This window comes from Gigantopelta aegis, chromosome 4, assembly GCF_016097555.1.
Source record: "Gigantopelta aegis isolate Gae_Host chromosome 4, Gae_host_genome, whole genome shotgun sequence".
NCBI classification, from domain to species: domain Eukaryota; kingdom Metazoa; phylum Mollusca; class Gastropoda; order Neomphalida; family Peltospiridae; genus Gigantopelta; species Gigantopelta aegis.
The window spans coordinates 39,709,134-39,724,634 of NC_054702.1; the positions used below are offsets into that span (position 1 = coordinate 39,709,134).

General features: G+C 37.3%; 1 protein-coding gene across 1 annotated transcript in view; it reads right to left on the bottom strand.

Moving 5' to 3' along the window:
• The window catches only part of LOC121370536 (cleavage stimulation factor subunit 3-like), a 66,828-nt gene that overhangs the window by 18,010 nt on the left and 33,317 nt on the right, over positions 1 to 15,501 (bottom strand). The window contains exons 4-5 of the mRNA XM_041495839.1: positions 2,106 to 2,138; positions 311 to 408 (exon numbers count right to left, since the gene is read on the bottom strand). Coding sequence (XP_041351773.1) covers positions 311 to 408; positions 2,106 to 2,138 — 131 coding nt within the window. The remainder of the gene's footprint in view (positions 1 to 310; positions 409 to 2,105; positions 2,139 to 15,501) is intronic.

Here is a 15,501-nt window from a genome sequence, read left to right on the forward strand (position 1 = left end):
TCTTGAGGCATTTAAAAAAAAAGTCAGTAAACTATCTTGGACAGACAGACAGACAGACAGACAAGACAAGACAGAAGGATGGTGACGAAACCTATAGTTCCCTCCGGTTGGACCAGTATTGGATTAATAATATTCTTCTGAACAAATCTGGGGCCTAATTCACTAAACTCTCGCAACTTTGCGATCTCGCAGTGCAATGCTAAATGACTTGCAAAGAGGATGCTTTGTTGTCTAGCAGAGCATAAGAGAGCTTTGTGAATTAGGCCCCTGATCTACAGATGATAGGCCACAAAAACATTTATTCCAGTACCTGTATGATGGTAGGGATCCCTTTGTTTCTTTGATGTAGTTGAGGTAGAGTTTCCAGAGGTCAATGTTGAGCACCTTGATAAGACATCGCTGAAACAGCTGAAACAATAAAATAGGTAACATCTTTTTAACATACATGTAAAAACAATGCATTGATATCATCATACAGGACTTGAAAAAAGAAAGAAGTGTTTTATTTAACGACGCACTCAACACATTTTATTTACGGTTATATGGCATCAGACATATGGTTAAGGACCACACAGATTTTGAGAGGAAACCCGCTGTTGCCACTACATGGGCTACTCTACCGATTAGCAGCAAGGGATCTTTTATTTGCGCTTCCCACAGGCAGGATAGCACAAACCATGGCCTTTGTTGAACCAGTTATGGATCACTGGTCGGTGCAAGTGGTTTACATCTACCCATTGAGCCTTGCGGAGCACTCACTCAGGGTTTGGAGTCGGTATCTGGATTAAAAATCCCATGCCTCGACTGGGATCCGAACCCAGTACCTACCAGCCTGTAGACCGATGGCCTGCCACGACGCCACTGAGGCCGGTCTACAGGACTTGAGTTTCACATTCTGAGGTTCAGTGGGGAGTCATCGGGGGGGGGGGGGGGGGGGGGGGGCACTTTTCCTCCACAGTTTTGAATATGGGTGAAATGAGTCTGTTGAGTAGGAGTGAAAACAAATTATAACCAGCTACTGACATTTACAGAACCAATAATACAGATATATTTGGGAAAATATGCATTCATACCACCTATTAGCCTAAAGGGCTCAACTATTTAATTTTCAATTTTGTTATGTTTAATATTTAGTTTAAAAAAATAAAAAAATCTATATTAGTTTGCGAAGAATGTCCCAAAGAATCATAGTACCAAGTTTTAGAAACATCCCATCAAAACTCTAGTAGATAAGACTTTCACATTTTAAATTTAAATTTTAAAGATTTTATATAAGAATTCAAAAATCTCTCTCAGTTTGTTTGTTGAGAGTTCCTCAGGGGATCATAGTACCAAGTTTCATAACTATTTGATTAAAATTCTAGAAGATAAGACTTTTAAAGGCATATTGTCACAGACCACTGACCTATTTAATGGCCTAACAAAGTATTACCTGAACAAAAATATATTTGATTTCCCCTAAATGTACTTTATTCAAACATCTACATAACCACCATACTTCACTTATTAATGATATTTTGTGAAAATAATTGAATTATGGCAATGGTCCATAATTCAAAAACTAAAATTGCCAAGAGGATTGATATGGATTTCACTCCATCATGGTTTAATTAAAGTGATGCGATAGCTAGATTTGGTTTTCAAAAATTAATGTAATTTTTATTTATTATCCATTTTAGAGAAATAAGATCCTTAAATCCGTGACAGTATGCCTTTAAATCTTCAATGTTAAAATTTCTATTTAAAATGCTATCTATTAATAAAAATTTACAAATTCAAACTTTCAAAAGTATCTCTTTAGTAGTTTGTGAAGACTGCCCAGAAAATCATAATACCAAGTTGCAAAGCTATCTGATCAAAACTCTAGGAACAGATAGACTTTCAAATTTTAAATTTGCATTTTAAAAACACGTAATAAAATTTTAAAAGTTCCAAAATATATACTAGTAGATCTATTATGTACAAGATAAGACTTCAAAGGAAATGTTGACAGACCGACAGATGGACACTGAATAAATTGGTATTAGAAAAGCTTCCTTAATGAACGTAATAGTGAAGCTAATAAAATTATCATAAAACAATTAAACTCTTCAGTTTATACTCACCTTTTCAACTCGCTCATAATTTTTCAATTTTAACTGCAAATAATGAAACAAAAAATTAATTATAAAAACAATGTTACAAACTCATGAACTTTTAAGTCTGGGACTGGATTTAATAAAATGTAAATTACGTATGGTTTGTACAAGAATTTGTACACCACCCTGTAAGTTGAGTTATGTGAATATCTTTCATGTGACGGACAGGTACAGGAACAGTACTCTGTTATGGTGCCTTTGTCCATCTAAAAAGAAAGTTAAAATTTGTTTTGTTTAACGACACCACATTGATTTATTCATCATTGGCTATTGGATGTCAAACGTTTGATAATTTGTGAAATATAGTCTTAAAGAAAACCCGCTACATTTTTCCATTAGTAGCATGGAATCACAAACAGGTTAGCACATATCATGCCCTTTGATATATCAGTCATGGTGCATTGACTTGAATGAGAAATAAGCGGCCTCGGTGTCGTCGTGGTTAGGCCATCGGTCTACAGGCTGATAGGTACTGGGTTCGGATCCCAGTTGAGGCATGGGATTTTTAATCCAGATACCGACTCCAAACCCTGAGTGAGTGCTCCGCAAGGCTCAATGGGTAGGTGTAAACCACTTGCACCGACCAGTGATCCATAACTGGTTCAAAAAAGGCCATGGTTTGTGCTATCCTGCCTGTGGGAAGTGCAAATAAAAAATCCCTTGCTGCTAATCGGAAAGAGTAGCCCATGCAATGGCGACAGCAGGTTTCCTCTCAAAATATGTGTGGTACTTAACCATGTCTGACGCCATATAACCGTAAATAAAATGTGTTGAGTGCGTCGTTAAATAAAACATTTCTTTCTTTCTTTGAATGAGAAATAGCCCAATAGGCCCATATATGAGGATTGATCCTAAATCAACTATGCATCAATTACTTCCCACCCCTTCTGTCCATCTACGGTTGAAACACATCTATCCTGGGCATAAACTCTGACTTCACCAATGACCGTGTCCGAGACAGAAGTAAAGGTGAAAGAATTACATTGAAAATAGGAGTCGTCAGCATCACCTGGTGACCATTAGCATCGCTAACAAAATATTTTCAGTTGAGTAAAGAGAAGCCATTTTGTTTTGTTTTTAATTGTAAATTCTTCATACTAGTTTTATTTCATTTATGTATGATGTTAATTTAAATTGATTTTGTGAATAATGCTAATTTTATATTTGATATAATGTACCAGTACATACTAAAAATCAATTTACTGTGATTTTAACCAAAATTATTTAATTTAAAATTGCTATTTTGGTGTGCCAATTTTAATGCTGTGTAGCATGAATGTAGTAGTGTTTGTATTGTATTGTATTGTATTGCATTGCATTGTGTGTGTGTTGCGTTGTATTGGATTGTATTGTGTTGCATTGAACTGTATTGCGTTGCATTGTATTGTGTTGCATTGAATTGCATTGCGCTGCATTGTATTGTATTGTATTGCATTGCATTGTATCAGTTAAAAGTTCAGTCAGCAAATGTTTTGCTAATATTTGCAAACAATTTGATTAGTTCCCGACGTGGCCATTTGGTTTAACGTGAACCGCACAAACCAGTCTGGCGGACATTTTTCTGCTTGGTCTGGCTTAACACAGCCCAGATGACAGCAATACAAATAGCTTTGCAACTCTGCAATCTCTCAGTGCAATGCAAAAAGACTTTCAACGACAATGTTATGTTGCTTTTGAGAGCTCTGTTTATTTTTCGTGATCAGTCCAAGTTGTCAGAATTGTCAGACATCAATGCCATGTCTTTTTCAGTATCATCTATTTTTAAATGGGGGCAGGACATAGCACACTGGTAAAGTGCTTGCCTGATGTGTAGTTGATCTGGGATCAATCCCCGTCTGTGGACCCATTGGGCTACTTCACATTCTAACAAGTGCACCACAACTGGTATATCAAAGCCTGTGGAATGTGCTATTCTGTCTATGGGAACATGCATTAAAAAGATCCCTTGCTACTAATGGAAAAATGTAGCAGGTATCCTCTCTAACACTGTCAAAAGAACATATGTTTGACATCCAATAGCTGATGCTTAATACATCAATATACTCTAGTGGTGTCGTTAAACAAAACAAACTTTTAACTATTTCTAAAAGATAAAGAAAACCCTAGATTTGTTATTCAGTGAACTTCATCAAAACTGGACACTATAAATTAAATTAAACCCCCCCCCCCAAAAACAACAACAATAGATGGTTTTTGATATTCCCTTTAAAAATATGAGTACCGGACATAACCTCTCTAAACGTGATACCCTTTAAAACCAGATTTCTTACTTCATACCATGGGTGTCTGGTTTAGATGGGTTTCACTGTTCTATAAACTTATTCACTTTAGAAGACTCTCCATGACAGGTGAGCAGTAACTCACACTCACTTCATACTCACTCAAAGATGGAAAGTGGTGTTTCTCCAATTGCCTTTCATCACTTTGGTTTTATTAATTTTAATTAATAAAATTATATATATATATATATATATATATTTATATTTTACCTGTATGAAGTTGCTTTCCTTATTTGTAATTTCTTGCTTGAAATCATTAGCAAGAAAGCAATGGATTGTTCTCCTATTTCCAAAAAGAGATGTCTGCATTAGCTCAACAGATTCCACTATTCTTGTTGATGATTTCATATTGTTTAATCAACAATTATTAGGTGAAAGAAAGAAAGAAAGAAATGTTTTATTTAACAATGCACTCAACACATTTTATTTACGGTTATATGGCGTCAGACATATGGTTAAGGACCACACAGATATTGAGAGGAAACCCGCTGTCGCCACTTCATGGGCTACTCTTACGCTTAGCAGTAAGGGATCTTTTATTTGCGCTTCCCACAGGCAGGATAGCACAAACCATGGCCTTTGTTGAACCACTTATGGATCACTGGTCGGTGTAAGTGGTTTACACCTACCCATTGAGCCTTGCGGAGCACTCACTCAGGGTTTGGAGTCTGTATCTGGATTAAAAATCCCATGCCTCGACTGGGATTCGAACCCAGTACCTACCAGCCTGTAGACCGATGGCCTAACCATGACGCTGGTATTATTAGGTGAATAATATATGGTAATGATGATTACCAAATGACTATTGATATTATTAAAAGCCTTTCTCACACATTTGTCAGTCAAAGATCTTTTAAGAAGTGCATTCCCCATAGACATGACAGGACACACTACAGTCTCTATTTTACCAGTTATGAGGCAAATCATCTATTTTCAAAATAAAGGCTAACAACCAGAACTGGCTATGTCCAAAAAATAATGATTAAAAATAAATAAATAATTATTTTGACAATTGGCAAATTTTATTTTAATTTTGAAAAAACAATTTGTCAGGGTTTCTGCCAGAGGGTAAAACAGGTACGGCACCATACCCAAAATTTTGGCAGATTTGATTTTTTTAACATTTTTACAAAATTAATTATTTTTATCATTACTATATGCTTTTCTTAACACTATTCCTAAACGTAACCCATTTTCTTTCTGGGGGAGGCTCCCCATACACATTTGTTGACTGTGGTTGCATTAAATTCCACAGCTAACCCTGCATTTGTCTGGAGTTACTATGTGTATGACTGTGACATGTGTTCAATGTGATGGATTAACAGTTTGTTTTGGACCAACTAAAAAAGAAAAAGAAGTGTTTTATTTAACGATGCACTCAACACATTTTATTTATGGTTATATGGCGTCAGACATATGGTTAAGGACCACACAGATTTTGAGAGGAAGCCTGCTGTCGCCACTACATGGGCTACTCTTCCGATTAGCAGCAAGGGATCTTTTACTTGCGCTTCCCACAGGCAGGATAGCACAAACCATGGCCTTTGTTGAACCAGTTATGGATCACTGGTCGGTGCAAGTGGTTTACACCTACCCATTGAGCCTTGCGGAGCACTCACTCAGGGTTTGGAGTCTGTATCTGGATTAAAAATCCCATGCCTCGACTGGGATCCGAACCCAGTACCTACCAGCCTGTAGACCGATGGCCTAACCACGACACCACCGAGGCCGGTTGGACCAACTACTGATCATCCTGCACTGATTGGGGACGGTGTTATTTGATTGATGAAGTTATGGGGTGGGACGTAAACCAGTGGTGAAGCGCTCGCTTAATGCACGGTGGGTTTGGGATCGATCCCCGTCGGTGGGCCCATTGGGCTATTTCTCATTCCAGCCAATGCACCACGACTGGTATATCAAAGGCTGTGGTATGTGCTATTCTGCCTATGGGATGGTGCATATAAAATATCCCTTGCTACTGATGGAAAAATATAGCGGGTTTCCTCTTTAAGACTATATGTCAAAATTATCAAATGTTTGACATCCAATAGCTTGTGAATAATAAATCAATGTGCTCTAGTGATGTCGTTAAAACAAAACAAACTTTTTTTTAATGAAGTTATCGTTTTTTATTAGGAGGCACAGCATAGGTTTAATGGTGACACATTTATATTGACAGAGAAACAATTTATGTATGTAATTTCTAAAAAGTAAACCGTCTTGGCTTCTAGACAAATTATGTGATTTAGCCGATTTATCTAGAACAATGACTAGTAGGTCTGGGTGACCTAGTTATGGTATGCAAAATATCACCATCACCAAGTTAGATTTGCTTGCAAGGTTTGTTGATCCTATATAAATTGATAAGGAAGATATGGCCAAGACATGGATTTCCTTTAATATTTAGTGATTATAAAAAGTAGGTCAAAGTGACCTAGTTATGGTATTTGGCATACCACCATCCCAAGTTATACTTGAATTCAAGGTCTGATGATCCTATATGAATTGATAAGGAAGATACGGCCCAGATAAGGATTTCCTTTCATGTGCAGTAATCCATGAAAGTAGGTAGCTGTGGCCTAGTTGTGGTATCTGTCACAAGACCATCCGAAGTTGTACTTGCATTTAAGGTTTGACGATCCTATATGCATTGATAAAGAAGATATGGCTAGGTCAATAAAAGTTAACAGACGTATGGATGGGCATACAAGACCAATCTATAATACAGGGCTTCTAGATTATGGTAGTCCCACTCCCATGGCTAGTGCTATTCAATGCTGGGCTAGTAAATAAGTACTACTGCCATGCCCGATGGCTAGTGAAAAAACAGAAGAGATTAAATATTGCAGTTAAGTCTATTTTGTAAATATGAATATCCGGACCCCACCCCAATCCCCAATGTTAGTGTTTTTAAGCTCTATCTCCGTCTTTAGATGACATATCCGATTAGTAATAGTTATATCATGGTTTTGATGCGTTAACTGTATTTAGACGGCGACACGAGACAGAGTCGAGTGCCCACCGTCTAAATACACTTAACGAATCAAAACCACGATATAACTGTTTTGTACCACGCTCTTCATATGATGTAATCACTTTCGCGCCAATTTACTTCAGTTGATCTTGCGCCAGTGGTGATGTGATTTGGTTTGAAAATGGTTTCGACAGATTTGTTTTTAGATGCCGACAATTACACATTATCGCAGCTGGCTTCCAGTATGGAAAATGTTTACTTGGATGATGTAACATTATCTCAAACCTGTAACAGATGAGATTATCAAACGTTTAATTTCTGAACAGCAGAACAAGACACAAAAATACGAGATGGGCGATTAAAATGTTCATCGTATGACAAGAAATTCAAGGCGATATTCCCGACTTACACAAAATGGACACGTGACATTAGGTCAGTGTTTGTTCACCTGTTGTGTTCCGAAATTGTAATTTTCATTTCTAATGCTCAGGATTTACTCAAAAGTGCATATTTAAGTTAAAATAGTTGAATAGGACTACATAATATTTTGTATCTGTGTAATTTGTGTTATTATTATTTTATTTTTTTTGTTTGCATTGTTTCAAGTTTGATCTAAAATACCCATTTGTCACAATTTACTTTTGTTTTTCTTATTTATTAGCTTAAGCTTTATTTTTCTCTGTGCAGACAAAACAGTGCAGGTTATGTTAGCTATGAAAGTGTGCAGGTAACTGAAGTTAACTGCACAGTTTTTAGGCCACACCCCTCACAATAGTGACGTTCTAAACTGGTATTGCAGTTACACCACATGCAACATGAAAGAGAAAAACACCAAGTCATGGTACAATTACTATTATTTAATAAAATTGTACTAACTTAAAGTAAAGTAGGGCTGGTGAATTTTTAATCGTGGATAGTAAATTTTTAAAATCACTGATCCCATGGCTAGTGGATTTTATAAAAATTCTAGCTCTGCATAATACCATAACTCATCCATCAAAATGTTAACTCATTTGGCGAGGAGACTAGTGACATGCGTCCCTGTTGATTCACGGTACTTAATAATTGTATTAGTATGTTTCGTAATTGTATTATAATTATTCGTTGAACAAACGTTTTCGCTATTACCTGAACCAACAATGCAAAGAAATCTTCGAATTCATGCAATAAAAATGAGTACTCGAGCACAGACCGAGTCTAACAAGACTTGAGTCCGTACCCGTGTAACGAAGAGCACTCTCATTTAATTAAATTTTTTATGTAATTTTGCCATATGCTTACAGCTGATTACATTATAGGGCTATGAGACAAAGGAAAAACAAAAGTCGAATGTGTGGAATGCAATACAAAGGCATGATTTGGCATCCATGTTCAGCGCTGGAATTAAGATGCATAATCATGCTATTTTAATTTATTCCTTAGTCTTATTATCATCTAGTGTCAGGTACTTGGGTATGGATTGAGTTTAACCCTGGAGTACCAGAGTCCAATATTTTGGACTACGCAGAGGCCCTAATAAAAAGTGCATACATGGTTACAATCGGCCTACTCCAACTCACACTCACGGAATGAGGAAATGTAACTCTGAGTCATGTTATTTAGTATTTCCAAGTATAGAAACACAAAACATCATAAGAACAAAGTATATGGCTGAAATTTGCATGGTTGAATGTATTGCATGAAGAAATCAATAAAAAGAGAACTTTTCCAACAATTGTTTTTATAGAAAGAAAGAAAGAAGTGTTTTATTTAACGACGCACTCAACACATTTTATTTACGGTTATATGGCGTCAGACATATGGTTAAGGACCACACAGATTTTGAGAGGAAACCCGCTGTCGCCACTACATGGGCTACTCTTCCGATTAGCAGCAAGGGATCTTTTATTTGCGCTTCCCACAGGCATGATAGCACAAACCATGGCCTTTGTTGAACCAGTTATGGATCACTGGTCGGTGCAAGTGGTTTACACCTACCCATTGAGCCTTGCGGAGCACTCACTCAGGGTTTGGAGTCGGTATCTGGATTAAAAATCCCATGCCTCGACTGGGATCCGAACCCAGTACCTACCAGCCTGTAGACCGATGGCCTGCCACGACGCCACCGAGGCCGGTCTGTTTTTATAGATTTAGCAGTCAGCAGATTGTTGCATGGTGTTTAATTACCTGCAAGGTGGAACACATTTATTGTGTTTTTTAAATAGCTTTGGTAATTTTTATTTTTAAACTTGATATTCATTTAATATTTATTCAAATGGAATATAAGTTGTAGAAGCATCACAAGGGGTTTATGAATTTTTATACCCTCTGTATGCTCTTGTGCCCTGCACCTTCAGCCCACATGTTTAATGACAAGATTTCCAGGTGCATTCATAATGTTCAAACAAAAAAATTCAATAGCAATGTCATCTACCCATTTTAGTGTTATTGTAAGGAGATGCAAAGTGACGTCATTGGAATACTGATGTCATTCAAATTCAAAATTAGCTGTATTATTGCAATGACTGACTACATTAAAATGCTTGATTTTCTTCAATTTCATTTTCAGAGTTGTTGGCAAATCGTTTGACAGCCATGGTTTATTTATGTTGGTAATTTTTGCATGGTGCATTAATACAGTAACTAGTCCGATGTTACAGGTGGGGTACAAGAGATTTGATTCCGCCCACGTGGGGCATAAGTTTTTTTCCCCCACGGCTAAATAACCAATGAAATTAGAGTATTTTACATGAAGGCTGATTATACATATTGTAGTAATAGTCATATGTTTACTGTAAAACTTGATAGTCACCTCATCCTATTTTAGTTTTTAATTTTAGAGCCCTTATTTGCTACTCACTAGTATGTAAATATAAACATGCACATGCAGATGACTTTGCCATAAATGTTAGGCGTAATTGCCATAAATTAAAAAATCTACAAGTGTTCCAATGTACAATGTTCATAAGTTTTTGCCTATTTAGTTTCATGTGTGGAAAAATGAATTTTGAAGGTAAAACATAAAAAAACCAGAAGGATATACCGTATTTAAAATTTCTTGGCTACTCGACTGTCTGCACTTCCAACTGTGAAACTGAGAATGTAAACAAACTGAAAATGGCGTATATTACTTTAAAAAGTGTGGAATCCCCAAATAATGCAACTCAACAGATACAGTGACTCATTAGGGTGCGAGTATACTATCTGCATTCCTAGCTGTAGCTCAGTGGTAGTAGACTCTACTGAAGAGTACCGACTTCATCATGGTTGAGCCATCGGACATAAGGCTGGTAGGTACAGGGTTCGCAGCCCGGTACCGGCTCGCACCCAGAGCGAGTTTTAACGACTCAATGGGTACGTGTAAGACCACTACACCCTCTTCTGTATCATTAACCACTAACAACTAGCCCATTGTCCTGGACAGACAGCCCAGATAGCTGAAGTGTGTGCCCAGGACAGCGTGCTTGAACCCTAATTGGATATAAATATGAAAATAAAGTTGAAATGAAATACTGAAGAGTAATGGGTCTAGGATTAATCTTCCTCAACAAAACAGATATACTGAGTTTTCCTCTTTTCAACTGGTCTAGATCAATATCACAGGTCATGGTATTCCTCTTTTCAACTGGTCTAGATCAATATCACAGGTCATGGTATTCCTCTTTTCAAATGGTCTAGATCAATATCACAGGTCATGGAATATTCCAACATGTCTGGGGCGGGACTTAGCCCAGTGGTACAGCGCTCGCTCGATGCACAGTCGGTGTGGGATCAATCCCCGTCGGTGGTATATCAAAGGCCTTGGTATGTACTACCCTGTCTGTGGGATGGTGCATATAAAAGATCCCTTGCTGCCAATCGAAAAGAGTAGCCCATGAAGTGGCGACAATGGGTTTCCTTTCTCAATATCTATGTGGTCCTTAACCATATGACTGACGCCATATAACCGTAAATAAAATGTGTCGAGTGTGTCGTTAAATAAAACATTTCTTCTTCCAGCATATTAGTTTAAAGTTTGTTTTAGTTGACACTATTAGTGCACCAGCTGATTAATTAATCACTGGCTGTTGGAAGGAAGAAGGAAACACAGTGATATTATCCCTATTCTAATACTACACCTATTAGGAGTATCTGTAAGACATTCTATTGTGTTTTTATTAAAGAAATCCACAAATATAAAAAATATTTTTTATCTATTCTCCTTACTTACGATATTCAATGAAAACACTTGTAGTAAGTAAAAGTATGGCGTAAAAAAATTTCCGTTCTCTTCACATGACGTCACTGACTTAGGAGCAAACCAAATGGCAAATTTATCAGCATTGTAGTCTGTCTTTTGAACATGATTTATTGCAATACAGGATACACTAAAAGAAATATTTTCATTGGCTGTTAATTTCTGTTGCAAGGCTATGAATGTACTTTGTGAGCGGTGTTTCAACCTCATATTGAATTATTTCGAAGAATTCGCCTGGTTGAATTTTGTACAAAAACCACATTGATAGGGTACGTCTACAAGTTTCTAATTTGCTAACATGTTTTCACTTAAAGTTTATATAAATATATAAAATATTATGCATTTACTAAATGGCAAGTATTATTTTCAAAGGTTTTTCAGAATTGTGCGATATTTTAAAGCAGTTAATGCTGTTATTTCCATCTTGTCTTCTTTATCAATTCTATTGTTACAAAAAGAATGTTCTAAACAAAAATAAGGTACTTCAGATTGTGATATAATTATTTCTGATGAACCTGCTTGCACCCTTTTGAGAACACAAACTAGAAGAGCAGACCACAAGACACATGCTGGTGACTGATGCGATCGATCAGTGACAAGACCTTACATGGGGTGTGTTGGTGCACGTTCATTGCTGCTAACGAAAAGAAAGAAAGAAGTGTTTTATTTAATGACGCACTCAACACATTTTATTTACGGTTATATGGCATCAGACATATGGTTCAGGACCACACAGATTTTGAGAGGAAACCCGCTGTCGCCACTACATGGCACTACATCTTCTGATTGGCAGCAAGGGATCTTTTATTTGCGCTTCCCACAGGCAGGATAGCACAAACCATGGCCTTTGTTGAATCAGTTATGGATCACTGGTCGGTGCAAGTGGTTTACACCTACCCAATGAGCCTTGCGGAGCACTCACTCAGGGTTTGGAGTCGGTATCTGGATTAAAAATCCCATGCCTCGACTGGGATCCGAGCCCAGTACCTACCAGCCTGTAGACCGATGGCCTGCCACGACGCCACCGAGGCCGGTTGCTGCTAACGAAGTACTAAAAGTTACAATGACATGAAATAATAACAAAATAGTAAAAATAACATAATTTTTATCTGAAGTTAGTAATTTTGTTGAAAATTATTTATATTGACGTTTAAATATAATGGAAAATGCAGAATTAATATACTAACAAAAACACCACATATGAGGCTAAGTGACAGCATATTGGACGAGTTCTCGGAATTTTGTTATTCTGATAAATCCTGGTTGCCCATGACAGCGTACATCTACCGTCCGATTTATCAAGAAAATTAACCAATGGAAAAAAGGCTTATATGAAAGTTGTATTAGAATAAATATTAAATTAAAATTATACATCAGAACTGTTATAAGGCTCTACAAAAACTGATTAACATAGGATCAGTTGATATCTTCCATATTAAAAAACACTTGTGACTAATCCTCTACTTATAATGTACATGTAAGGTAACTGTACACTTTTTTTCCAGCGTTAATAAATGAAAGTTCTTGAATAGATCAAGAGCATGGGTTTTTGTGCACGTTTTTGTCCGCACTTAGTCTACTATTTTAATACCATTCCCTAACACTTAACTAAAATTGGCTCCATAATAGGGCCTTGATGAGTCCAAAATATTTGACTTGGGTTTTCGAGGTCAAACTTGACCTGGACCCGAGTACCCGACACTTACATTAGATGGAAATGAGACTAAGGAATAAAGTAAAATAGCATTATGCATCTTAATGCCAGCGGTGAACATGCAAATCATTGCCATTGTATTGCATTCCACATATGCAACTTTTGTTTTCCCTTCATGTCTCATAGCCCTATAATGTAACCGGCGGCTAGCATATGACAAAATGACGTACAAAGGTATAATTAAATGAGAGTGCTCTTCCTTACATGGGAACTTGAGTCCTGTGAATGGACTCGAGTCTTGCTAGATTTGGCCCATGCCAGAATGCCAGAATACTCGAGTACTCGTGGACACCCTACTCCATAAGACAATGTCTGCTTATCAACATACCCCGGTATAGGCAAACAGTTTTGTAAACAGACAAAAATGTCAAGTTGTAATCTCGACTACATTTTAATAGATAAGCCTTTAAAATAGATCATCATTTAGTTTGTTCTTTTCTTCATGATGCACAACACTCTAAATTGGCCCATCACCAATCTAGGTCACATAAAAATACGTTAGCCTTTATGATGCTGAGAGCATCCCACTTCCGAATTCTTTAGAGCGAGATTTCTCCGTGGTAGAAGGAAGGAAATGTTTTATTTAATGATGCACACAACACATTTTATTTATGGTTATCTGACATAAGGTTAAGGATCATACATATATTAAGAGGAAACCTGCTGTCGCCACTTCATGAGCTACTCTTTTCGAGTAGCAGCCAGGGGTCCTTTTTATATGCACTAAACCACAAACAGGAGTCATGGTGCACTGGCGGGACCGAAAAATAGCCCAATTGGTCCACTGATGAAGATCGATCCTAGACCAACTGTGCATCAAGCGAAAAAGCGCTTTACCACATGGCTACATCCCACCCACTCAGTGGTAGAATGCTCGCCTGAGGTTTGATGTGTGACAGGATCAAGTTCAATCCATGGACTTGAGTTTCCCCTATCCCCAATCTGTGCCACACAACTGGTACATACAGGCCATGGTATGTACTGTTCTGTCCATAGGTAATTGCATATAAAATAGTCAGGTTTAAGTAATGCTATTGGGCTTATGTGGAAGAAAGTGTGCTGATGGTCAAAATGAAAGTTAAAAGTTTGTTTTGTTTAAAGACACGTCTAGAGCACATTGAGGAAACCCACTATATTTTTTCGATTCGTAACAAGGGATCTTTTATATACACTTTCCCACAGACAGGACAGCACATTTCACAGACACCGTGGTTACAAAACGAAGTACTAGTTGGCGTTGGAACTGACAGAGTAGGAGTTGGGGGGTTATCGAGAGCTACAGACACTCAGTAATGCATATAGTTGGTGAAATTGTTGGCCCAAGAATAAAACAAGTATGACTTAGTGGTTTTCCGTTTTAAAAAAAAAGAGCTATTTTCCATTTCATGTTTTTGTAAATTCCATTTCATTTCCGTTTCAGACTACAATATGTAATTAACAACTGAACTAACACAAGTTGTGACAAATTGAAGGGTCCGAAAATTGACTCGGTGACATGCGTTGCTATTTCTCATTAAATCAAAGTAAGCCTACATATTAGTTGCGAAAAATCACATCAGGAGCAAAGGCTACAATTATAATAACTACATCAGGCATGATTGTCCAACAATTAAGTGCACTGCTTTATTCAACGAGGCTTAGGGTTCACAAAATGTAAACATTTATTTTATCATCTCTTTGATAGTCTAACGTCATCTGCAAATTGAAGTATGTGCATGACACAGCGGAAATAAAGTAACATTGCAATGTTCAGTCAGCCGTTTGTTTGCTAAACGTTTGCAAACATATTTTGACTGGTGGTTCCCGAAATGGTTAATTGGTTTAATGTATAGCGTAAAAATCTGTGTTTCGAGACGAGCGTTAGCGACAAACCGCTGGCTAAATTTACTCCTGGGGGAAAAAAAACCCAACTGTTCCATCTGCGCAGGCACAACAGACTAAGCAGTAAACCAGCCCCAAGTTCAGCTAGCAAATGTTTCGCAAAGTATTTGATTGGTTCCCAATGTGACCATTTGGTTTACCGTGAAGTGCATAACCCAGTCTAGCGTTTGCCAATAGTACTGCGCATGGGTCAATCGTCAGTTTTACAGCATGTGGCAATAGTAAAATAGTATTAATTTTTTTAACTTCGTGGAAAATTCCGTTTCCAAATGTAAATTCCGTTTCACAATGGGAATTCT